We start from the raw sequence: 25,965 nt of genomic DNA on the forward strand, positions 1-25,965 counted from the left end.
TAATTTTTAATTTTTCATAAAATTATTACCTAACTCGTTTAGAAAACCATTTTCTAAGCTTGTTTGAAATTAATTGTACAGTAATATTATTGTTTAATTATAGGCCTACTACAAATATTAAATTAATATACATTAGTATTAATGATAATGATCAAGTAATGGAGTGATTGAAATATCTGTAACCAAGTTTACTTTCTCCCCCTATACCATAGTAAATGAAGAACCTATTGTTTTCGTCAACATTTTCAAGTTTGAGTTTAGAGTGGATATCCCTTTTGGGCCCCCCTGGACCCAAAAAAAGTGTTCCATGCCATCTCCAGGGATTTTTTTTTAATTTTTCTGAAATTTTTATTTCAAATGGAATTGTTTCCATAAAACCCATAAAATAATGGAAGAATCTAATTTCCTAAAACATGGCCTGAACGATTTTGATAAAAATTTTGTATTTTATAGCCCTTTAAATTCTGAACAAAATGGTACAACTTGTATTGCTTTAAAAATTACGGTTTAAAAGTTATAATAACTGGTATGTTATTTTCCCATAAGAAAACAGAAAATTGGATTTTAAAAAACCGGTTTTGATTAAAATTAGTATGTTATGGCCCTTATAATTCTAAACAAAATAGTGCAACCCCATCGCTGAAAACATTACGGTTCAAAAGTTATTGCAACTTTTTTTCTCTATAAAATGATAAAAGTAGATGACAAACTAATGGGAGTAAGTATGTGTCAGATTGCTGATACTATTTATTTAGTATTATAACAATGCTATAGCTCTGTTCATCATTTTTTTACAGATATATCGAGTACCGATAAATTTAATTTTACTGTATTGCTATTATAATATAGTATTTCAGTTCTCTTTTGAGTTAAACCAAGGGAAATATTATGTATTCAAAACCCTCTTTATATTCCTTGCCTTCTCGAGACAGCCCAACTTTACGATGCTCCAAAGTAATATATTAGCATCTGATATTCAAGTATCCAATGACTTCCATACTGAGCTTAACAGTATCCATCATTGGAGTTTAAAAATAATATAAACAATTGATTAGTATTTTTTTAGGGTTTTTAAATTTTTGTGTTGATTTTAAAACAAATAAAAGATAATTTACAATGTAAACAGAATACTAACTTGGAGTCTATACTGCTTAATGGTAGACTCTCAATAATCGAACACTTAATGGTATTAGTACCACAATACATAGTTTTATAAAAGAGAATATAATACTGGATATAGCATAACAAAAGTGTCATATAGTAGCCCATGACTAATAAATTTGAAACTGTACACATAGGTTGAACATACATGAACAGATTGCCGCTCTTCACATCAGACTTAGGAAGAAAAGAACAGCCTTGTCAGATGGAAAGTAAAACAGGGAAAAATAACACAATAAGTTAAAAATTTAAACAAATTTATTTTACAAATTCTTTTATTTTATGCATATTTAAGTAGCATTCTACTTTATTACACTTGGGAACTTAATCAATATACAATAATATACACAATACATAAATCATTAAACAAATTATATCACAGTTACTGACAACAAATTGACAATATGGCTCATTAAATATGTTTTACATTAATATGTACACATCTAAAATGCCTATAACATTTGTTTACTTAGGAAGCTACAAACATAATTGAGAAAGGATTAATATAATGTAATTTGTTCGTATTATGTCACTTAAATTAATAAAAATCTTAGTACTTAAAGCAATATATTTTTCACCACACTATGATGTTTTTAGCTGTATTACATACGTTAATTGGTGGCTGAAAGTTACGTTTTGCTGGCCATGCCAGCTGTCATCGTAATTTGGGGACCGAGCAGGTTTTTACAGCCCGGGACCGCAAAGTCAGCTGTCCGCTTACTTACTTAAAACATGAATGCATTTTAAATACACAATCAAAATCCATATATTGCAATAGAATTGTGTTATTGTCACCGTTGCCTAGCATTTATTTTTTTATTTTTATTTATTTTTATTTTTGCTGATTCCTCAAATTATTTCTTCGCATAACCTTAAAATTGTAGTAGTGTTGACAATCAGTGTGCATTATTATAGTGGTGAATAGTGGTAATAGGCTATAGTGTGGTGAAAAATAGCGCTCTTACCACGGACCAAAATGGTTTTGCAGCTCTCAATTGATTTAAGTTCTCGACTTCGTCTCGAACTTAAAAACTATCTCGAGCCGGCAAAACCTCATTTTCGGCCCTAGGTACGAAATATACTGTAGTGTATGTGTATTTGTCTGGGATCCTTCAATAAAAAAACACACAGATTTATTACAGTAATTATCGCATAGGTTTGAATAAAATATCATACTAAGACTGTATGATTTGATTATATTCTATCAAAAACTAAAAAATATTGTCATGAAAAAATATCTAAGGCGAAAGATTTCATGGTTGTTAAGTATTCAGCATCATATGATTCAGATAGATATAAAATGAAAAGCCATATCAGTCTCTAGTTCTTAAATTACCTCATAGACAATTGCAATAGTTCTTTGATATAAATACACTTGGTTAGGTAATAGCCGTCCACTTTCAAGAAATTATAATGTAGTGGACGGAAATTGATAACCACTAAAAATAACAATCTGTCATAATACACTTGAACATTGTAAGAATACCTGTGAACACAGATTGATGTGTAAACAATGTTTGTAATAAGTTTACTACAAACAAGTTTAAAATAATACAGTGCTGTTTTACGTTTATAATTGTATACCTTAGAATATACAGTATGATTTACTAGATATCATCAGGCATCACTTAGTACCATCTTACACAGTCGTGATAAGTCTAAAAATTAGCATACAAAACATTGCACGTCAAGAAAAAATTAACTTAATAATTGTCAACAAAATTACTTTCCCCCACTTAAACTACCAAATTTTAAAGTTTGTAGCTCTCATGACATTTAAATGAACAAACAATAAATAGATCAGACTTTTCTAAATTCTAAACCAGTCTACAACACATGCGACAGTGCTCGTGCAACTAGAGGAATGATTACCTTACTACATAATGTTGTCTTACAATAAGTTTAGAAATGCATTTTAAAATCTATAATTACAATATTTTACAATGTTATGGTCATCTCTGTCACAATTGTTCTAGGAAATTAGAACAAAGAGTAATAAATAATATACAGACCAAATCTATACATGTTCTATTTAGCTGCTTATAGTATAAAAATATAACACAGCATAGCTGCCTCAGACTTTTTTACTTAACGGCCGCTTTACTTGCGGTCTCCCTTAATACTAGTTTGAGGAAAGTAAGGATTAAAGTTTGATTCTCAGTGTATAAATATACAAAATGACACTAACATTAATGTGTTGAGACATCTCCACTGTAATTAAGATACAGTTTTGGGAATCAGTGGTATATACAAATAAATTTTATATTATACAATTTTAATGAACAGTTTCTTACAACTATAACATAACTTATTTGTTGTTTGATCTTAAAACTGGCACACAGAAAGTATAGAATATATAGGCCTACTTACACGCAGCTACTTTAAGTAAAATTAATCTCACTTTTTAAATCTAATAGAAATATAAAATGATATAAAAATTATATTATTCATATAATATAATTATATTATATAAATAAAACAAATACAAAATATGAATTTTAAATGTTAAACCAATAAACAATTTACTCAATTTTGCTAATTTTCAATAATTTCTATCCATGGAGTCCTAAATGCTTTCCAAACAACTAGCAAAGTATAATTTTGTTTCTTTTCTTACATTGTAAAAGCCATTTGTAACTAACTAAATGCCTTAATAAGGTTGGAATCTTATAGAAAATGCATTAATAATACTTTTGACTTTTATTCAACTCTATTAATTTTAATAGAGTTGAAGTTCTTTTAGACTTTTTTTTATATGTGTAATAGGAATAAAAACTGAACACATTCAAAAATTATAAATAATAACCAATCTAAATTCCACTGTTTCCCAACGTAGGTATATATACACAATGATCACATTCAACATACTTTCACTATAACTAGAACTATTTACATTGCACGTGTTGGAGATCATACAAAGGATGAGAAGCCTGGTAGAGGTGCGCGACTGCGGGCCATGTTGTTCATGATGATTTGTCCTCCGTTGAGACTGACCACAGCACTGCCACTACCCTCAGGTTCTGAGTCTGTGTAACTAGAGTAGTTGCGTACAGGCTTCTGTCGCTTCCACGACTGCCGCAGCGAGTCGTTCACATTGGCGTAGTGATTGACGAACGAGTGTGGATCCGAGCGCACACTCTCATTCTCACTTTCCGAGCCCTAAACATCAACAAAAGAGGTTTGTGATGAGCATGTTAAACACAATATGTCACTTAGAATTTCCCAAGTGGGTTGGAAGTTGGAAGGGTTAACAAAAAATGCACAATAAAAATGTGGTTTATGTGCCCAATAGAGCATTCCAAAATGGTTCAATATTTTGTTTAATAAACTTTAAAATGTTGAAAATATTGTTTCAAAGCCAAATTATAACATAATTATTTAGTGGAACTTTGATAACAAAACCTTTAATAACAATATAAATGTTGGGCCTATTTTTTTTTAAGAGTATAAAATTAAAATTAAAATAAGCACAAACCTGTGACTCTGAAGAGCTGATTTCCGAGGGTTTCTCGGTGACGCTGCTGTCGTCAGGGTTCTCGTCGTAGCCCTTGAGACTCTCCTCGTCGCTGTGGTAGGCCACTGAAGCAGGAGAGGGGCGAGGGGGGGACTTGCCCAGCATAGGAGGACCGGGGGGAGCCAGATGTTTCCTAGCCAGAGTGCTACGTTTGCCCAATGTACCTCCTCCACGGTACAGCTCCATGGCTAGCTGCTGGCGGTCATCAATGTCCATAGCCATAGACTCTTCTAGGGTCTTCTGTGCTTCTTCTGAAAATTATGTTAAAATAAAATTTAAGTCAAAACATAAGAAAAAAATATACTTTACTTTATACTTTCTTATGAAATGGCGACCATACTATGTAGGTATTTTAAGCCAAGTATGAATGGGGATGAGTGTAGGATGAGTGGCGCGATCTTGTAGTCTTGTTAGTGACTAAGGCCGACATTCCTTAGACACAGCTGTTAATTAATAGCCCAAACAGCTAATGGCAACTAAGGGACCTACAGTTTATAGTGGAATCCGAACCACATTTATTTTGAGATACAGGTACCACAAAATATATATACTAAAAACAAGATTTGAGATTTTGCAAAATAATATATTTTCATACACAATTTGTATTAGTGTAGTATCATATTAAAACTATTAACAAAAATACAAAACAAGATGGCACTTTGATATGGAGAAATTGCTTTGCAATGCTAGCGTTCAAGACGAATATTTTTCCCCTTATTGTGGTTTAAGAAATACAAAAAAGGCACAAAAAACTGTGATCAAACAAACATCTACAGATTTGTAATTGGATATTGTCAGTAAATGTGCACAATACTACCATACAAGTCACGAGTATAATATATAATTTTTAAATCTTATTTTATGAAGTAGCATGATTATGACTTAATTAATAACATTTTACAAAGGTCTAACTAAATTCCAAATTAATGATTCAGTTATAACTTATTTGGATAAAGTTGTTACATCTACTGTTTAACAAATTAGGTAGAAGAGCTTAAATTATTAGCATGACACTTACGTTTGTATTTATAACTCTTGCTTTTAACACAGAGGACGGCAACCACCATGATGATGATGACAATCGACGCTGCAGCCAAAGCTACCATGAACCATGTCTGGCGGTAAAAAGGCTTCATCTGGAGGTATCCATATTCTAGGTAGAGCTTTGATGGCGTCAAAACCTAAAAAAATATTAATCATAGTTATTATTTTCCTTTTAACAAAGAGAATTATTGAACTTACACGTAGAGTTTATAACAACTTTTTTTACATAAATGAAACATACTAACCACGTCATCAGAGTAAGCAGGATAACTGATTAAACATACCAACCACATCATCAGAATAGGCAAATACGGTAACTGATAGAACATACTAACCACGTCATCAGAGTAGGCAGGATAGCTGATGCCATATTTGTTGTATGATATCACCCGGAAGGTGTAGGCAGTAGAAGGCAGCAGACTCTGGTAGGATATGGCAAACTCCTGCAGAGGACCATTACCAGTGCGGGTCACTGTAGTCCATCTGGTGTCATCTGGAACACAAACATACTATATTAGTCAAATACAACAAAATGAGCTATCGCAAAATTAAACGTGAAATTAAATTGTTAGAATAAAATTAAAAGTACCTGGAAGAAAAAAAAAATCATCAAAAAGGACAAATCTCAAAAGACTTTAAAAATACAATTTCATGAATAAATATTTAAAGTTACAGTTGAAGACCTATAAACACATTATTTACCCTTACAACTGATCTTAAGATGAATGTCTAATATTGTTTCATTAAATACCTAAAAATTACATCATTGTGTCAAGGCCAATAATGTTGAATCTGCTAAATCTTTAAAAGAAGATTTAGATATTAAATTGGATCCACTGAATTTGAGAATAAAATCTTGAATTTTATATCTATATATATATAATTTAGTTTATAATATTTTAATTTGTTCAAGTCATTAAATAAAACAGAATTCCAATGACCATAAAGGCTTTTAGAGCAGATCAGAAGTAAAATGATTTGAATTTTAGTAAACAACAAAACACATATATTTTTCTATTATCATTTCAGTTTTGATCATCAACTTAGAAATGTTGAGTGTGTTAATAATGTCAGTAAGGCTCAAGTGAGCCAATCTCAATAGGTATATACATAGAAGTAAATTTCATGATACGGATATTACCATTATTTTAGTTGTCTTGCTTCTTACATTTTTTGTTAGCATGGTGATTAAATATGTTAGTTGCAAAGTTATAACTATACAAAACTGCATTTTAATATTAATTGATTATATAGTTTTAATGAATCAAAAATAAAAATATTATTTTTCGAGATGATTCAAAATAAAAGCAAATATCAGAGAGAATAAATTTCAACTGTATCTTCTACATTAAAAAAATTGTTTTGGATACAAGATTTAAGAATATATTTTTAAATATTTTGAAATCCTTAAATTTGGTAATAATTTGTAATTAATTTTACACTTTAATACACTATGTGCAAGATTAATATTGGTTCCGTTTCCGTATTATATTTTTAAACCATGTTAAATATCAATATTTTCCGTATTTATTCAAACAACATTCTTTTAGATTTTTAAAACATAAATAGTGGATTTTTTGCTGCTGTTTATTTTTTTCTACCATATAATCAACATATTGTTGTTCCAAAAGTTCTACAGCAAAAATTATAGGAAGTAAATCAGTTTCAGTTACATCAGCAATCAAATACATTAGCATTAAAATGTACATTTTTCTAACAAATCACACACAAAAATCACACAATTTAATTGTTACTAATTTATACACACTTAAATCTAAGCTCTATTCTGCTATATCAAACAGGGAGGGTCGGACATGGTTTATTACAGATCTCTGAAAACATTTTAGTTACAGGTACGCTCATAGGATGTTGTTAGTTGATGTAAACACCTGCTATGACAAAGGTTAGGTACATTTCTTTAAACAAAATCATATTTAGATAGTAAACTCAAGGCATGCAATGTGTTAAATTAAAGCATAATGTGCTAAACACAATTAAAATCGCATACTAAACTTACACCGCTGCCATTCTTCCATTACTGCTATGGAATGTAAAACAAAAATGCAAAAAATTAATTAAATAAAATCAATCAAAAACATACCTTAATGGCAACACAATGTTAAACAAATAAAAGGCATAAATTAAAACTAGCAGAAGCCTAATTTATTAAAATTTGTTAAGTGATAAGGAACTAATTAGTTTTGTTATATTTTGTTAATAACAAGGAAATATTGTGTATTGATTTATATTGTCGGTCCAAAATAAACTCTTCATACCTGCATTATAAGAACAGTTTTTGTAACATTATGTTTAATTGTATAATAAACAGGTCAGATTTGCTCAATACTGTGCCAAGGGAATAATAACTATCCTACAGTTATATTTGGGTTAAACAATTGAGATAATACTAATTTATTATGAGAATACAAAACAATAAATAAATCAGACACAGATAGTCCATGAACTTGTACATACTGCTAATTAATAGTAAATAATTACCAAAAAACGATATCTTGATTAATAGTATATTTTGCAAACCCTTTTAACAGAGAATACATTTGCATTTATTTCACAGCATATCTATCTTTTTTGTTGTTAAATACAAAATATCAGTTACATACAAAAATAGAATTTTTGTTGTGAATTGTTAACATGAACACAAATTGACATTGTATATTAGTAGTTACTGCCAAACACCGACACCATTGGTAGTTCATATAGTCAGTTAGATATGTAGGATCATCTCACCTTTTCTCTTGCTCTGGAAGTAGTATCCCAGGATAGGTCCTTTTCCTGAGGCACCGTTCACCCAATGTAGCTCCACGGATGACACAGTCTTGCCAACAGTAAGTTCCTTGGGTCGTGTTGGTGAACCTTCTTGTGGTCCGGTTGTTACATTTCCTTTCACAGCAGGTCCGTAGTCAATGGTCTGAGCTCGCACAGTGAATGTGTAAGTGACTTCCTCCTCAAGCGTTTGCACCAACAGACTTTTATCTGACACCTTTTGCTTCACTTGTTTGCTAAATCCTGTGAACAAAATTGGTGTGGTATTATTAACAAATATATGTATTACAAACTTGTTTTATTACAAATAAACACTAAATAAGTATTGTGATGTGAAGTAAGTAATGACTTAAATAAAAAAACTTGGTTAGGCCTACTTAAAAGTTGTAAAAATATTCAATTAGCCTTCAATGAAAACGAGGTTTTGTAACATTCATAGTACCTAATATATAGTTTTTCTTTTACCTACAATACAAACCAGTTTAATTTAAAGTGTGACAGTTTGGAAAGAAATGTTTATTCAATAATAATAACAATTGACTTTTTCAAGGAAAAAAAACTCACACATGCTACACAAACTATTATTTTAAATATATTTACAGTTAAATGATAAAACAAGTTTTATATTAAAGCATGAACTTACGTTCATTTTGCTCTGCAGTTTCGTAAGTAACGATGTATCCAATCAATTCTCCATTCCGCTTTTTCGGTGGGTCCCAAGATACAAGCAGACTGGTCATTGTGATGTCAGAAAATCTCAAATCTCTCGGAGGTCCAGGAAGTCCCTGTAAATATCATTAATAATTAAATATACACAACGAAACAGATTAATATAAAACTAACTCATAATTCTTTATCGGATATGTTTGTATCTTACCCAGTTACTTTTAATTGAATGAGTTATTTGATTCGTTACCTGTAGAGTTTTGACGACCACGGGTGTAGACCTAGGCCCGTCACCAGCTGGGTTGAATGCTAGTATCTGTATCCTGTACTCAGTAAACTTGTCCAGGAACACCAAACTGTGGCCAGTGTAGGACGCAGGCACTACCTCCAGCTCCTCCTCTACCTTGTCCTCAGGATCTAGCTCTTGTGACAGCTCTGTGGCCAGGTAAAAGATCTGTCAACACAATCAATGTGGTGAGTTTTTATTTATTTACAAACATGGGCTTGGTTAAACTTAAGAAATCAAGATAGGTCAGTAAGGGCACTGTATAAATTTTACAAAGTTATTAACACCTTCCCGAGGTGCACACAAGATTTTTATGGAGAATTTTATGGATTCCTGTGCTTGCATAAAATTAATAGTCAATTATTTTTTAAGAAATTGATTCGTTCTATTTCTATTTTCTACACTACTTTTTCACATTTTTAGCTGTAATTAAGGGTAGTAAAGGGAAAACGATGAAAGGATTATTTTGTTATGCATTTTACAAGGTAGGGGGTACAGAACACTCCCTGGTTGTGGTTGATACAGATGATATGTCTGGGTAGGTGAGTGGTTTGTGCTCGCTTTATTGCTCACCAAATTTGAAGGTTGCTGATTTCATCCAAAAAGAGTTGGTTCTGAACCCAGATGTCAATCGCCATTGAGCTTTCAACTAATAATGCTACCTAATGTAAGGGTGATGCTGGATATTAAAAAGATCAGGTTTTGTATTTTTGTTTTTTTCTTCTTTCAATAAATAAAAAGGCACAAAATACAAAATAATGCCTATACCTTGTAGCCAAGTAAGTCTCCGTTTTGTTCCTTCTGCTGGGGAGGCAGCCAGTGTAGGCGTACCTCAGTAGAACTGACAGGTTCAGCAGTGACACTCCTAGGTCGTCCTGTAGGGACCGCCTCACCCACGTACACTGCTACAGGGGGTGACGCCGGCCCAGCACCCTGCGAGTTGAATGGCACCACCACGATCTCATAGTTGTGGTCCCGGGACAGCTCTGTCAGTACTACTGATGTTGTCTGTAGACAAGACAGATGAAATGCATACTGGGGTTTACTGCTAAGGAGTTTAATATAGAAAAACATATCTGATATCCAGATTCAGATTGTTTTGAAAACGATTAGTAATAGTCCAAAGGGGGTTTCATTGTTATTTAAAATATAAGTAAAATATTATCAAAATTTTACCACAGTTAGATACAATTTTTTGTACTATCTTACTTTTAAATTCTAGGACACTAAGATCTAGCCCGGAACTGTTTTCCCATTACTACCTAACCCTACAGGTTGCGGCAAAATGTCATAGTATATCTCTTATCTTCGATCAGTAATTAAACAAAATCTAAACATGTAAAAAACCTGTAAACAAATTTACAAATAACAAGACAACAATGTTAGGAGAAACATATATTTATAGTTGAACAAATCAATATTTAACTGTAGGACGAATAAATTATTTAAATACATCATTTTAAGCAAATGTTGTTGTAACATACCTTAATTCCCTTGACCTCTTGTTTGGGTGTTGCCTGAAGTGAGGTAGGGAAATCAGACACCGGTTGGAACACAATCCTGTATCCTCCAGTTTCAGGATCACCAGACCAGAAGTTGTCTGGGATTGCTGTCCACTCTACTCTCACACTCGTCGTGGTTATTGGGATCACTTTGACATCACTGACTCCCTTACTGGGTGCTGCAAGACAAAACAAATAATCACCACACATAAAATAGGTAATCAACTAACATTAGAAATAATTGAAACAGTGTATGAACATATTTAATGACAATTAGAGTACCTGCAGGTAGAGTCCTGACTTGAGAAGACTCAACACTCCAGCCACTAGGTCCAATGTCATTGGTTGCTTGTATTCTAAACCTGTAGCTTGTGTATGGTTTCAGTCCTGTGGCAGTGTATGATGTTACTGATGGGTCAACTCTTTCTTGTACAGACATCCAAGGTCCTGCACCCTCGGCCAGCTGAACTGTGTAGTACCTGAAATATTCATCTCATTTAAAATACAAATACTTCACTTGGATACGATTGTCTCAAGTCAAAAGTAAATGTTTCAAAACAGAAATTACAAAAATCCATTTTATAATTTTTTACCCCATAAAAACTCGAAACTGAATAATGAAAATTTAAAATTAGATCAAATTAAATATTAACAAAATAAAAAAAATGAATAAGGTTTAACATAAATGCTTTATCTTGAAGTAAAATGTCTAGCAAGATGGAAATAAACTAAACCCTAACTGTGAATTTACATGAAAGAAATACAACTCTAGAATAAAAATCCAGTCATCAGTATCATGTTAGGATGAATACTTCCTGTACCTAAGAGGAGCATATCCGTCGCGGCCGGGTGCCCAACTGAAGGTGATCTGAGTGGCTTGCACCTGACTGCGGCTAAGCTGGGGAGCTGACGGGGGTTGAGGGTTCTCTCTGTTATTAGTGGTGTAGACAAGAGCCTCTGTGGACTTGCCCCATCCCAGTCTGGTCTGGGCCGTAACAGAAAACAGGTAGTACTGTTCTGGCTCTAGCTCAGTTGCCCTGAAAAAGTAAGAATAAGGTAATATTGTAGCCTAATCTATAATTTGAAAGATACAATATAATTTAAAAACCATTGTGCTGACAAAAACAATAAAGATATTAAATAGCCTACTCACCAAATTTAGTTAATTAAATTACATTGGGCCATTAAACAAATATGATAACTGCACAGAAATATTAAAGCAGATAAAGTAAGTTTTAGAGAAAAATAACAAATGTTTACACCAACCTGTATGTTCTATCTGAAGGTGGGAACTCTCTAGAGAAGTTGAGACTTCCAGTTGCTTGCAGATGGTAACTAACTCTGTATGCAAGGATTTCTCCATTCGGCTCCTCTGGAACATCCCAGATGATCCTGGCTGTTGTTAGAGACACGTCTGGGAATGACACATTCGATGGTGGTCCAGGTACTGCAACACAAACATCAAAGTTGTATACTCTGAGATAATATGTTTTTCATGATCTATTTAAATCTAAAAAATATTCTGTAAGAAGATAGCCAGTTTTAAAAATTTTTAAGTAAATTTAAAAACAAAATTAAAAGTCAATCAAACATTTTTTAAAAATTTAAATTAGTTGATTTAAAGCATCATCTAGAATGTTTGGGCATCATTTTATAGATATTTTACAAATGCTGTACAATGGGCGGTGCGTCATTAAAATGATTTCTTCAATAACCCGTACATTATAAGCCTTAATCTCATTAAAAGCTTAAATAGTAAAAAAAAATATTCTGAAACATCTTTAAAAGGCAATTTTTAAATTTGAAAAGTAGCCTACCATCCTCAAAGGTCTGGACCCTGACTGGTGGAGTGCTAAGAGTGCCGTCTCCCAGCCTAGTGTACGCCAGCACTTGTATACTGTAGACCACAAACTTGCGCAGTTCAGTCAGAGTAGTGGTGAATGTTCTGTTGGAGGGTATGTCCTTCACTTGAGGAGGTAGTGGATTCCGTGGGTTTCCAGTCCCGTAGATCACTTTGTATCCCTCTATCTGGCCGTTCCTGTGCTGTCTTGGCACATCTCCCCAACGCACTACGATCGTGGTTGAAGATGTTGCGTTGGCAGCAACATTCATTGGCCCAAACGAAGGTACTGAAAAATATTTGGTGTTTTACATTTGAAACTCTTGTATGGTCATTAACATTTTTCCCTTGGTTTAAAAATTGTATACAAAAGAATTTGTTGTATTGTATCTTAAAAACATTTCACACCAATGATAATAAAAATGATATTTTTTTTATTTAACGAAACTGGTAGTAAAACTGCCCTTCAAATCCAAAACATAAAAGATTTAAGAGACAATAATGAAGTTTCACAAAAAAATATACTCTACTCCAGAGAATATTACTAACTAGACAAAACAGAATTTGTTAAATAAACAAATCATTAATTCGTAAATAATATAAATTTGTTGATATATTAAAAAAAAAAATTAAATGACAACAGTACATAATCAAAGTCGGATAGATAAGAAAGGAATATATTAACATACAGTCAAACACCGGTTAACCGAATTCGGGTTGACCGAACCGTAACCCCGGTTAACCGAAACAGTTTCACAAAATAATAGAGGGATAAAATATGTTTTATTAAGTGGTTTAGTTTTTAGTTTAAAATATTTTATAAACCATTGTAACATTTTTGTAACTGAAATAAAACACTGTATTAACCTATATAGACATTGTTTTAAATTCATTTTTCGTACACACCGTGGTAATTCATATCAATTAATTCAATTAGACTATATTTTAACATATGAGGGGTTAACCAAAATATTGGTTATTTGAAACGTCTCACCCACCTTTATTTCGGTTAACTGGGGTTCTACTGTACCTGATTCTCTGGTGCGCTCCAAAGCTATAGGACTCGGGGCCGACACACCAACGTCATTACACGCAGTCAACACGATCTCGTACTGAGCAAACTCCTCCAGTTTGTCCACCACATGGGAGTTTGCTGTGTGATCCTCTATGATGATAAACAATGGCGGACTGGTGCTACCTACCTCCCTGTACGAGATGTTGTAACCTCGGGGGTTACCAAACCACTCAGTCTGCTGCAGGGGCTGTAGACCAACAACAGATAATTAGTCAATAAAAAAATCACAGAAATAACTATTACCTACTAAAAACTATGTGATTAAATTGTAAAATTGTACTTTCATCACTCCGTACCGACAGTAGCTATTTTCGATAACAGCTGATATCACAAAAGTAGTTGTTTCCCAAGCTCTAATTTAGAGCGAGGAAAAACTAACAGCTGATTTTCCCTCGCTCTCGATTAGTTCTTCATTTACCCACTACACATGCTAGTATTTTGTTACGGTTTTAAAAATGATTTAAATCAGCTGTTTTCATTGTTGTACAATCTAAATGTATACAGAAACAGGCATTAGTTTGTTTTGCTGTGTTTTAAGCATGATGCGTTTATGAAATTGCTCCTAATACTTTTAACATTCCTGGTGATATGATGAAAAAACCTTCAGAGATAACTAAAAAGCTTCCAACAGAAAAATCACGAGAAAGATATGAAGAGGAAATAAAAAAAGTTTATGTAATGGCACAAAGTACAAAATTTTAAACTAATTTAAGTGACGATTGACGAAGGATGTATTTTTATTTATAAATATATTTATTTATATTAGTATTATAATCATAAAAACCATATAGGTGGTGAATTAGATTTTTTTAGGATAAAGAGTAGTCTAAAACTACTTAAAGAAGATGTTTCAAAACATTAAAAAGACTTATAAACGATAAGGTGTGATTGTCAACAACAATTAAAACGGCACTGTAAACAAAACCTTGAACATTTAATTTATTATGTAGGTTTGCTATGGACAATTTTCTTTCATATAGGTATTTTATCAAATATTAAAAATATAAAAGTTTAATGTTATTGAGGTCTGTTTTCTATATGTGAGTTTTTTGTGTCGTCATGAAAAGTATTGTTCATAACTCATACTGAAAGTGATTTTCTGGCACTTGCTCAATAATTCCCGTCCTCGGCTTTGCCTCGCAAGTGAAATTTGGTTTTCCTGTGTTCGGCTTTGCCTCACACATGAAACTCGCGCACTGGAAAATGCCACTTTTGGTCCTAGTAATGAAATATACTATTACCAAAGAGATAGCTATTTATTTTTATATAAGAGTGAATTTGCCAAAGGCATTGACATATTTAAATGTTAAAAAAGTTAAAATAAGGTATGAAATGATTAATGGTACAATGGGATTAGTTGTGTGCGAGAAGTAGTGGTTAGGGTGAAATGAAAATTGAGTGAAAGAAAACAAATTTTCTAGTAGTTGTTCTAATTATTCATTTGTAAGGTTCTTTATTATAAGCAAGATACAAAATTTCAAATTTGAGAACATCAGTCATGACAATTATACTCATAGTTAAACATTAATAAGTAAGAATAATACCATCTCAAATAAAATCATTTTAAATTTTAAGAAGTGTCCTAACTATTATTTGCTGTTTAAGAAATTATAAAAAGAGAAAACTTTTAGTAAAATATAAAGCATCAAGGTAAAAATAGTTTTAAATATGAAATGGTGAGCTTGGAGCTACACGGTAGTTCAAGAATATATATTTTATGGGATTAGTGACAATAGGGGTAGTTTTAATGTAATAACTGGTAATAGCTTAGCTATGTATCTACTATTTTATAACATTATAAAATGTAATGTAGTAGTAAACAGCTACTTACAATCCACCTGACGCGAAGCTCGGTGTCACTCAGTGCCCTAACAGTGACGTTGTGAGGAGCGTGTGACGGAGGAGCTTGTATGGTCTGGAACTCCTTGGTTGGCTCTGACGGTTCTGATGTGCCAGCCACGTTACGAGCAATCAAACGTAGCCGGTACAGAGTGAACGGCACAAGTCCAACAACTGTGAGTGTCATGGCATCTGGACTGGACTCCTCAAACACAGGAAACCAGGATGTGTTCCGGGCTGTTTGAGCCTGCAAGTAAAAATCACAACAATTATTTATATGTGAATGTTATTAAAAAAAAGTCATTGAAACAAATAAAAATTGTCTAATAACACTTAAAACATGTATTTACACTTATACTGTTAACTCATAAAAAGATGGTAAGTGGTGATTCATTTTGATTGGATTGAAACATTCTCCTATTGGATCTGATGATGATTGGAGTGTCCAATCGAAATCGATCACCTTTTGCAATATTTTATATATTTACCGTCTTGTGAGTAAACTGAATATGTGTGTTTTAGGTGTTATTAGACATATTATTTATTAACTTTCCGTAAATTTAATAACACGTACAATGCTGATAAAGAAATTGTTTTAAAAAGGGTTGCAACTATTTGAGAAAGTTGTCATTTTAGGAGTATTTAAAACCTTGTTTGTAAATACCAATCAAAGTATATATTTCTTATTATACCGTAACTTTATTACTAACTTTTGGGATAAAAGTGTTATTACCATTACTATTATCTTACTGTAGCACAAGGAAAATAATAATGCATTTTTGGTTGTTTTTATAAGCAAAAAAATGAAAGACAGAAAATTGTGGAATTTCATGACAATAACATCAGTAAACAAGCAATATAAAGTTTATTATTTTATTATTTATTTTATCTCCTTAGGGATAATATAAATACTTATTAAATAAACTTTAATAGATTGTAGTATTTATCTAAGTTAATATTGCTAATTAATGCAATATTGTTTAAATGTAATTACATTTTGTGTGTAAACAAATCATTACCTCGACAATCCATTTGGTGATGGAGGAATTGCCATCAAACCCGGGTGTGAATTGCAACACAACAGAGAACGCCTCGATGTTGGTGACAGCCAGTTTGGTGGGTGGAGAGGGCAGTACAGGTTCTACACCAGACTGTATGGTGGCTACTCGTCTAGGCCCTGCGCCAACACTGGTCCAAGCATTCACCTCAAACCTGTAGTGTGTTGTGGCCTGCAGTTGTGTCACCATCACACTCAGAGTGTCTGCTGTGAAGTTCTCAGTCTTGAGAGTATCAGGCTTGTCCTTGACCATGTAGCTGAGTGTGTAACCAGTCAGTATACCATTGGTTCTCTCTGGTGGCAGCCACACAACCTTCACAGCTCTGTCCGACACATCTTCAAACTGTAGACCTCCTACTTCATCTGGAACTGGGAGTGGAGAATAAAATTAGTCAAATTGTCATTTTCTCTAACAAAATAGTTATTTGAGCAACTTGTGGCCAAAGTGGCAGTTTTTTAAACTAAAAAAATGTGGACGCACAAATATTGCTGGGAGTCAAATTTATAAAATTTTGATCTCAAATTGCATTTTATATTTTGTCTACAGATTTTAATGTAATAAACAGTTATTATTAGTTTGAGAAAAAATATTGTGGTCAACAAACATACTTAGGCCTACAACATTGACGTTAATATGTTTTGTGCCTGACAGCGACATTCATGTGCACATAATAAACAATGTCATTTCAAACAAATTTAGCAAAAAAAAAAAAAAAATTCTATCCATTTACAATTTTACATACTGTTAATCATCTTCATAAATGAATGATAACCTCGTCATCAAACTAAAATATCCTTAATTAATTTTATACAGGGTGAGTTTTAATTGTCCCCCCCCCCAACTTTTTTCTACATTTTTTCAAATATCAATCCCAGACCACTTCCAAACATTGTTGGGTAGTAAGTACTTCATTTTGACAAGGTGGCCATTTCCGGCCGCCATCTTGGATCCGCCATATTGGATGCAAAATTTTTTTTTCAAATGTAAAGGTGGGGTTGTGACCCATTATTTCGAACTAAATTTTTACCCTGATTACAATGCCGCAAACCGTTTAAAAAAATCTTGATTCATTCTAAAGTTATGAGGGCTTTTTAAAACTTTATTTTTAGCCCATTTTAACATTGTGCATTTACAAACTAAGACCATAATCTCAAAATAGTGCTAGATAAAGATAAGTATACACTACCAGTAATTGTCGACCTATTTTCACTTGGTTATGACTGATGTATTTTTTTCGGCCGCCATCTTGGATCCGCCATTTTGAAATGTGATAAATTATTTTAAATATGAAGGGGGTGTTGTGACCCATCATTTCGAACTACTTTTTTAAGCTAAAGACAATGCCGCAACCCATTTTTTGTTATCAAGTTTTATTTATGAAATATTGAAATTTTTTTGTTAAAAATGTCAATATTTCAAAATCAAAAAATGAAAATGAAAAACGGATCATAGAATTAAGTTCAGCTTAAAAAAGTAGTTCGAAATGATAGGTCACAACGCCCCCTTCATATTTAAAATAATTTATCACATTTCAAAATGGCGGATCCAAGATGGCGGCCGAAAAAAATACATCAGTCATAACCAAGTGAAAATAGGTCGACAATTACTGGTAGTGTATACTTATCTTTATCTAGCACTATTTTGAGATTATGGTCTTAGTTTGTAAATGCACAATGTTAAAATGGGCTAAAAATAAAGTTTTAAAAAGCCCTCATAACTTTAGAATGAATCAAGATTTTTTTAAACGGTTTGCGGCATTGTAATCAGGGTAAAAATTTAGTTTGAAATAATGGGTCACAACCCCACCTTTACATTTGAAAAAAAAATTTTGCATCCAATATGGCGGATCCAAGATGGCGGCCGGAAATGGCCACCTTGTCAAAATGAAGTACTTACTACCCAACAATGTTTGGAAGTGGTCTGGGATTGATATTTGAAAAAATGTAGAAAAAAGTTGGGGGGGGGGACAATAAAAACTCACCCTGTATATAACATTTTACTTATTTAAGAATCAATTGAAACCTTCATAAGGGTCATTTCCTGTTGATTATTATTCAACTAAAAATTAAAATTTTATCATAATAAATTTTATTTTGTTCAGTTGTCATCCAAAGTGAAAAAATTGTACTGAAAACATCAAATGTTTTCAAAGTAAAATGTAAATGTTGGAAACATTGCAAACTAATTCAAGTAAATAAAATGCCACTTTGTATGACAACGTAGACAAATTTTATTTTCAATACAAATATAAACCTCACCATCCTCCTGAGTGGTAATTTCCACCGGGTTACTGGGCAGACCATCTCCAGGGTCTGTGAAGCACAGGACTGTCAAGTTGTAACTGGTGAACTTACGCAGACCAGACATGACAGCACTCTGTTGAGCCAACGGGTCAAACAGACTTGGTGGAACTGTCATCACTCTGCTGACTCCCCCACCTGTAACATCACAGTTGCATTGTAAATGGTCTATTACAAAAGAAATTAGATATATCTTGAAAGTGATAAAAGGGGCAAAACAAAAAACTACTCAATTATTTACTCAATAGTTAGTTGGTAGTTTCCACAGTAAATCAAGAAGGTGTCAAAAGATATATTACAAAATTGCATATAACAGTTTTCAAACTCTTCGCTAAATTTTGTGTCGTCAGATGAGCTAAATTTAATAATTTATTAATAATATTTTATCAATATAACTAATTTAACAACATTAAATTATTATTATGCCAAAGTGTTTTAAAAGTGATTGATCTTCTTAACTCAACTAGAGACTTAATTTCACAAGGAAATAAATATTTACCAATAAACGCTTGCAGTTTGTATCCTTGATTAATTCCGTTTATCTTCTGCGGGTGAGGAGGCTTCCACCAGACTTGTACTGCGGTAGAGTTGACAGCTTCAGCCTTGACATCAGTGGGTGGGGCCTCAGGTACTGTCAACACAAGTTGTGATAAATATATGTGCGAAAACAGGGAAATAAATATATTACAATATAACGTAATATATTTTACATTATATTATTATATCATTTAGGTTAATATTCTACAGTGTTGAAATAATTAAAAATCGGTCCCATTGATTGTACTTTCGATTACATTCTAAAAAGCTTGAAAAATAAACTGTAATACAGTAGAACCTTAATAACAAGACCCTCAATAACAATTCTTTTTTTTAACATGTATTTTTTAAATGCTCAAATTATCTATGAAGGAAGTTTGGTAAAGCAGTTCACCTCCTTCTTTGGTTTTGATCCTGATGCCGTCGCTGTACACTCCCACTCCCTTGTTGTTGTAAGCAGCAATCTGCAGCACATAGTCCTTCCATGTGATCAGCCCCTGTACCAGGTAGTTGTGTTGAGCCTCATTGGTGATGTTGCGGATGTTCCAAGGACTCTCATTGTAGCCGTAGAGTCTGTAGCGGATCACATAGCCCAGGATCTGACCATTGCGGTGTTCCTCTATGGGGGGCTGCCACTGCGTGATGATCTCTGATGATGACCTGGCTGATCCTGCAAACCCTATAGGAGGCCCTGACGGTGCTGCAAAATTACAGAACAATGTTAATTATTTTGATGATTTAAAAAAGCTTAGGCCTACCGTTATATTTTACTAATGCTATTAGAATTTACATTTACTTAAATATTTGTTAGGTTTTTTAATTCATATTTATTAACTACTATTGAGTAGCAAATAAATAAATCCTAAAAACATTTCAATAATTAAGTTTAAAGCCTTATAAAATAATTCCATGATCCCTCTCTGATTTGTGTATAAATTAGGGATTACCTACAAGAAACAGATTGAAAGTCCTAATTGGAACACTTTTAAACTTTATTTTACAGTTAAACAAATCAACCAATTTATTTTGAGAATGATTATAAAATTATCATATTTAATTCATTGTTCGTTTTTCATGAAAGCTAATATAATTTTATAAATTAAAACAATAATAAAACCAAACACATTAAATATCAACAAATTTTAAAATGTCTAAGAATTAGGGATGGACGGGATTGAATTTTTAGTTCGGGACGGGACGGGACGGGATTTTTATTTCCTTCCCGAAATTCGGGACGGGACGAGACGGGATTTTTTTTGTGCATAAAAAGAAAGTACTGTATTGCAGTTACCAAAAAAAGACATACGAAATCAATTTTTACCATTTGTGGCACTGATCTATAAAAACCAAAAAATGGGTAACAATTTACAGGTACCTATAGTAACTTGTGACTCGCGGGTCACGGGGTGATCGTCTGTATGACTCACGGTCACGGCGAGATCGTCGTAATGACTCGCGATCACGGCACGATCGTCGGTATGACTCGCGGTAACGACGCGATCGTCGTCATGACTCGCGGTCACGGCGCGATCGCCGGTAGGACTCCACGGTCACGGCGCGATCGTCGGTATGACTCAGCGGTCACGGGGTTATCGTCGGTATGACTCGCGGTCACGGCATGATCGTCGGTATGACTCGCGAACACGGCATGATCGTCGGTATGACTCCGCGGTCACGGCGCGATAGTCGTCATGACACGCGGTCACGGCGCGATCGTCGGTATGACTCGCGCTCACAGCGCGATCGTCGGTATGACTCGCGGTCACGGCGCGATCGTCGGTATGACTCGCGGTCACGGCGTGATCGTCGGTATGACTCGCGATCACGGCTCGATCGTCAGCATGACTCCGCGGTCACGGCGTGATCGTCGTCATGACTCGCGGTCACGGCATGATCGTCGGTATGACTTGCGGTCACGGCGCGATCGTCGGTATGACTCCGCGGTCACGGCGCGATCGTCGTCATGACTCGCGGTCACGGCGCGATCGTCGGTATGACTCGCGGTCACGGCGCGATCGTCGGTATGACTCGCGGTCACGGCGCGATCGTCAGTAGAACTCCGCGGTCACGGCGCGATCGTCGGTATGACTTCGTCTCCTGCGTTCGCGGACCTATCGCTCGCAATAACGGCGTTATCGGCACTCGCGAAGCGGAAAAATCGCCGACGATCGGACCAAATCCCGTCCCGAAAAATTCCCGAGTCAAATGTAATCCCGTCCCGATAATCGGGAATATTTTTTTCCCGAAAAATTCCCGAAATTTCGGGACCCGTCCATCCCTACTAAGAATGTTAAAAATCTTAATGAAATCAAACAAAACAGTTGAGTTGTAAACTTACGTTCTTGAGGAAGAGCGATGACATTAGAAGGGTCTGAGGGTGACCCCTCCCCTACACTGTTGACTGCGCTGACTCTGAACTGGTACGAAGCAGCAGCTTTGAGGTTCCGCAGCAAGACATAACGATGACTGGCAGACACATTGCTAAGCTCTGTCACCCAGTTGTCTGTGATTGGGCCTGGAATGAGTAGAATTGATTAGTTTGTAAATCGTATGTGTAATGTGAGAGTCAAAGTCAAAGTTATCTATTGAAGTTGGCTTGGAGTTTATAACAATTATCAATTGCAAGATCTACATTTAAATTTGTTTCTAATTATTCTTGTTGATATTGTATTACCCTAACTGTATAGAGGACAATATTAATATTTCTCTAAAGACTGATTTGATATGCTTGAATCGACTTGCCACAAATTTATCAGCAAACCAACACATTAGAAAATGCTTTATTTTTAATTTTCATGTAAAGATTTCTGGTTACACAAATCATAAAAATGTTGTATTTTAATCACCGTATTTTGGTTGTGTAAAGTAAACTCACCCAGGTCAGAGACTTCTCTCCGCTGCACGATGTACTTGAGTATCTCACTATTGCCGTCAAAGCCAGGTGCCCAGGTGAGGTTGATGGCTCGGTTGTCCAGTCTGGTAGCCACGAGGTTGGTGGGAGGGAAGGGCAGCTCTATAACACTGAGCCGTGCTGTCCGGGTCTCATTGCCCCCCGGGGACACCAGAGCGCAGGTGTAATCACCTACATCAGCGGCTCTCACAGCTTGTATCTCTAGAGTGCCGTCCCCTGCTACACTGACACGCTGCGACCCCACACCTACAGGTCTGGAAAACCAAGCTATCATTAGTTCCCACATAATTTACTGATAATTTAGTTTAGTAACTAAAACAATCTTTGTACAGAAGAAATTTCTACAAAAAATCATTTGAACAATATTTATTCTTTAAAATGTTGCAACATATTTCTCAGAGGCCTAAGCATTCATTCTAGAAATAATAAGATTAAAACTGATTAATAGAATATGTAAATTCAAAGATTTAAAAACTAAAAGTACCTTCACTACTAACCTATCTGAAACATACACTAGCCTGAACCTGAAATTTTAAGAGCAAATTTTTAATAGAAGATTGAAAATATCTTATTTGGATTAACTTTAAAATATTAACACAATTGCTCGGAATAAGGATTTTTTTAAAGATATGGCTTATGTAAATAGGTAAGAGCCAATTCTAACACAAGACACACAAAAAAAAAAACTATATTGCACAAAACGAGTTTTATATCTCACTAGCTACTGATAACATTTTTTACCAAGGAAAGTTTAAGTTGGAAGAAATCTCTCATTCCCACTGAAACCTTCTTTGGTTAATAAATATGTTGTCATTAACAGTGATGTATTCTATTTTTTAAGTCAAGAATTTTGTTTTATTGTGTCAGAGTGTGTTCTTCTTCTCCATTCAGGTAATTCTGCTATCACAATAAAGATCCTAATAATCTAAAACCTTATTTTATAAGTTTTTTAATGAGATTTTTTATGATCCATGCACAACCACTTCTACTTACTGCCCGTTATGGAACCAGTCTATCTGGTAAGGCACTGAGGGGTCACTGGACACTTTACACTGTAGAGTAGCTGTGTTGCCAAGCAAAACTCTGGTGTCCACTGGGGGTTGGATAATCTGAGTCCTCACTGCAAATAAACATTATCCATTTAAAATAGTAATAAGTTTAATTATGTTGAATCAATGTTTGATATAACTATTGACTTTTGAAATTTGAAGTACACATCCCCTCTATGTGGACCAACTGTAGCCAATTTAATGTTCTAACAGATCATGAGCCACTCACTGAATGTGCTGCTGTCAACATTTCATACCTCCTTTATGGCATTTTTTGGTGTAATATTAAAGATGATATGGTTTAAAATTAGTTGTTCTTTCTTTTTTTGTTTTAATGTTTGACACCAGCGCCACACTCTGTCAGTGGCACATTCAACTGTTCCATTTTTATAAATTTCTATATAGTTAAAATAGGAATGGGGTGTCTCCTTTTATCAATAGTCAAAGGTATAGAGATCTACAACAACAAATCTTTAGTTTATAGGATATAATTGTTGTTGTGACTTACCTAGTACAGACAAGTAGCCAGCCGCAGAGACCTGGCCAGCCTCATTGGCCCTGACACAAGCGTACTTGCCAGCGTCTGACTCCCTCACTGCGGCCACTAGCAGATCTCCTGACTCCAGCACCTGCAGACGACCACTCAACTCTACAGGCTGGGAGTCTGCAACAAACATTTACAACATCATGAAAACAACTAAATTTTCAGAAATGACGAAATGATAAAAAACTTCTGCTTTTAGTTTAATGTTAAAGTAAATAGGTTCAAATGTTTTTTTTTCATTTCACAATGTTCATATAATTCCTATGTGTATAACCTACATTATACCAACTTGTGGAACTAAGCTGGTTTCCATTGATTTTAGGGATTTCCAGCATTTAAAAATAGTTGCATTGGAATATACATTAATATTGATGTAAGAAATTCTCTTCAGTGGCATACATAGTTTTCAGATTTAGATAAATTGCTTCTGTAGAGGTTGACGTAACTCAGATAAAAAGTATTACTTAGCCCTTAAATACAAATTTCACATTCTTAAACTTAACAGAGTAACAAAGCACTGCTATTTCACTGAGTAAAATAGGCTAAGTAGGAATTCTCAATAATTGTTGGGAATTCATTAAATCAATTTTAAATTGTTTGAACCTTCTTTGTGTACTGTGGACCCAGATATGTTCGTAAATTGTGATACAAACTAATCTTTGGTTTATCGATGATTCAAATCAAACCAATTTAGATATTCCTGGAAATTCTGTATAAGAAAACACGTTGGTTTGTAAATATTATAAATTCGATGAGGTTTGTCAGCCTGGTTTGTTGCGATATAAACTAAGATGAAATATTTTAATAATTCCACCAATTTATATTTCATAGAAAAAGAAGGCAGCATCATTTGTTTGTAAAAACATTGAAATTTGAATAGGTTAATCTGCCTCGCATCATTAAGAGTTTTACATTTTCCAGTTGTAATGTTGGAGTATATACCTTGATAGTACCAAGTGATGTTGGGAGTGGGTGCTCCAGCTACTCTACAGGAGATGATAGCATCCTTGCCATCCAACACTGTCACATTCTGAGGTGGAGTCTCCATGATGGGAGCAGAGGCTGTGCAAACATACACCATGTCAGTACTAGACTAGAGTATCATATAGGAGTAAGTAAATGGTACAGGAAAATAAGTAAGTCTTGTGTTTTTGAAGGCACAAATAAATGTGTAATAGCATATTTCATTACTAGGACCGAAAGTGGCATTTTCCGGCGCGCGCTCAAGTTTTTGTGTGAGGCGAAGCCGAACACAGGGAACCCCAATTTCACGTGCGAGAGTATGTATGTGAGAGTTATTTTTACGTACGAGGTGAAGCCGAGGACGGGAATAATGGAGCAAGTGCCGGATAATAACTTTCGGTACGAGTTATGAACGATACTTTTCATCACAACGTAAAAATACACAAACAGAGAATAGCAGACCTCAGTAATATTGAACTGTTTTATTTCTCAATTAATTAGATTGAACATCAAAATAAAACAAAATCTTTTAAAACTTAAAAGGAATCCTAGGTTTATTTTTGATTAATTTTAAAAACAAAAAATAGGAGAAAATATTCTAAAGCCTACGTTTTTTTTTATAAATTTTGTTTAAACATCAAAATAAAAGAATTAAACAACTTTCAACCATACACACAGCTGATTCACATCATTAAATTAAACCGTAACAAAACACTAGCGCGCATAGTGAATAAATGGAGAACTAATTGAGAGCGAGGGAAAGTAAATTTAGAGCGACTTCGTCCTAAATTAGAGCTTGGGAAACAACTACTTTTATTGATGTCAGCTGTTATCGAAAATAGTTACTTTTGTTACGGAGTGATGAAAAAGTATTTTTAAAACATATGTTTTA

General features: G+C 34.0%; 1 protein-coding gene across 1 annotated transcript in view; it reads right to left on the minus strand.

Annotated features, from left to right (window-relative positions):
- Positions 1 to 1,401: 1,401 nt before the first annotated feature.
- LOC128985644 (protein sidekick-like) overlaps positions 1,402 to 25,965 on the minus strand; it is a 143,801-nt gene continuing 119,237 nt past the window's right edge. Inside the window, exons 9-32 of the mRNA XM_054405381.1 lie at positions 25,053 to 25,172; positions 24,075 to 24,230; positions 23,511 to 23,637; positions 22,482 to 22,771; positions 21,945 to 22,121; positions 20,001 to 20,306; positions 19,569 to 19,700; positions 19,028 to 19,207; positions 16,731 to 17,137; positions 15,704 to 15,958; positions 13,828 to 14,059; positions 12,775 to 13,086; positions 12,224 to 12,404; positions 11,779 to 11,994; positions 11,240 to 11,436; positions 10,940 to 11,136; positions 10,224 to 10,463; positions 9,420 to 9,623; positions 9,147 to 9,288; positions 8,468 to 8,746; positions 6,055 to 6,212; positions 5,694 to 5,856; positions 4,637 to 4,926; positions 1,402 to 4,320 (exon numbers count right to left, since the gene is read on the minus strand). Coding sequence (XP_054261356.1) covers positions 4,072 to 4,320; positions 4,637 to 4,926; positions 5,694 to 5,856; positions 6,055 to 6,212; positions 8,468 to 8,746; positions 9,147 to 9,288; positions 9,420 to 9,623; positions 10,224 to 10,463; positions 10,940 to 11,136; positions 11,240 to 11,436; positions 11,779 to 11,994; positions 12,224 to 12,404; positions 12,775 to 13,086; positions 13,828 to 14,059; positions 15,704 to 15,958; positions 16,731 to 17,137; positions 19,028 to 19,207; positions 19,569 to 19,700; positions 20,001 to 20,306; positions 21,945 to 22,121; positions 22,482 to 22,771; positions 23,511 to 23,637; positions 24,075 to 24,230; positions 25,053 to 25,172 — 5,210 coding nt within the window. The 3' untranslated portion in view covers positions 1,402 to 4,071. The remainder of the gene's footprint in view (positions 4,321 to 4,636; positions 4,927 to 5,693; positions 5,857 to 6,054; positions 6,213 to 8,467; positions 8,747 to 9,146; positions 9,289 to 9,419; positions 9,624 to 10,223; positions 10,464 to 10,939; positions 11,137 to 11,239; positions 11,437 to 11,778; positions 11,995 to 12,223; positions 12,405 to 12,774; positions 13,087 to 13,827; positions 14,060 to 15,703; positions 15,959 to 16,730; positions 17,138 to 19,027; positions 19,208 to 19,568; positions 19,701 to 20,000; positions 20,307 to 21,944; positions 22,122 to 22,481; positions 22,772 to 23,510; positions 23,638 to 24,074; positions 24,231 to 25,052; positions 25,173 to 25,965) is intronic.

This window comes from Macrosteles quadrilineatus, unplaced genomic scaffold (assembly GCF_028750875.1).
Source record: "Macrosteles quadrilineatus isolate MER2022 unplaced genomic scaffold, UCM_ALF_1.0 Scaffold_2__2_contigs__length_208266976, whole genome shotgun sequence".
Lineage (NCBI taxonomy): Eukaryota > Metazoa > Arthropoda > Insecta > Hemiptera > Cicadellidae > Macrosteles > Macrosteles quadrilineatus.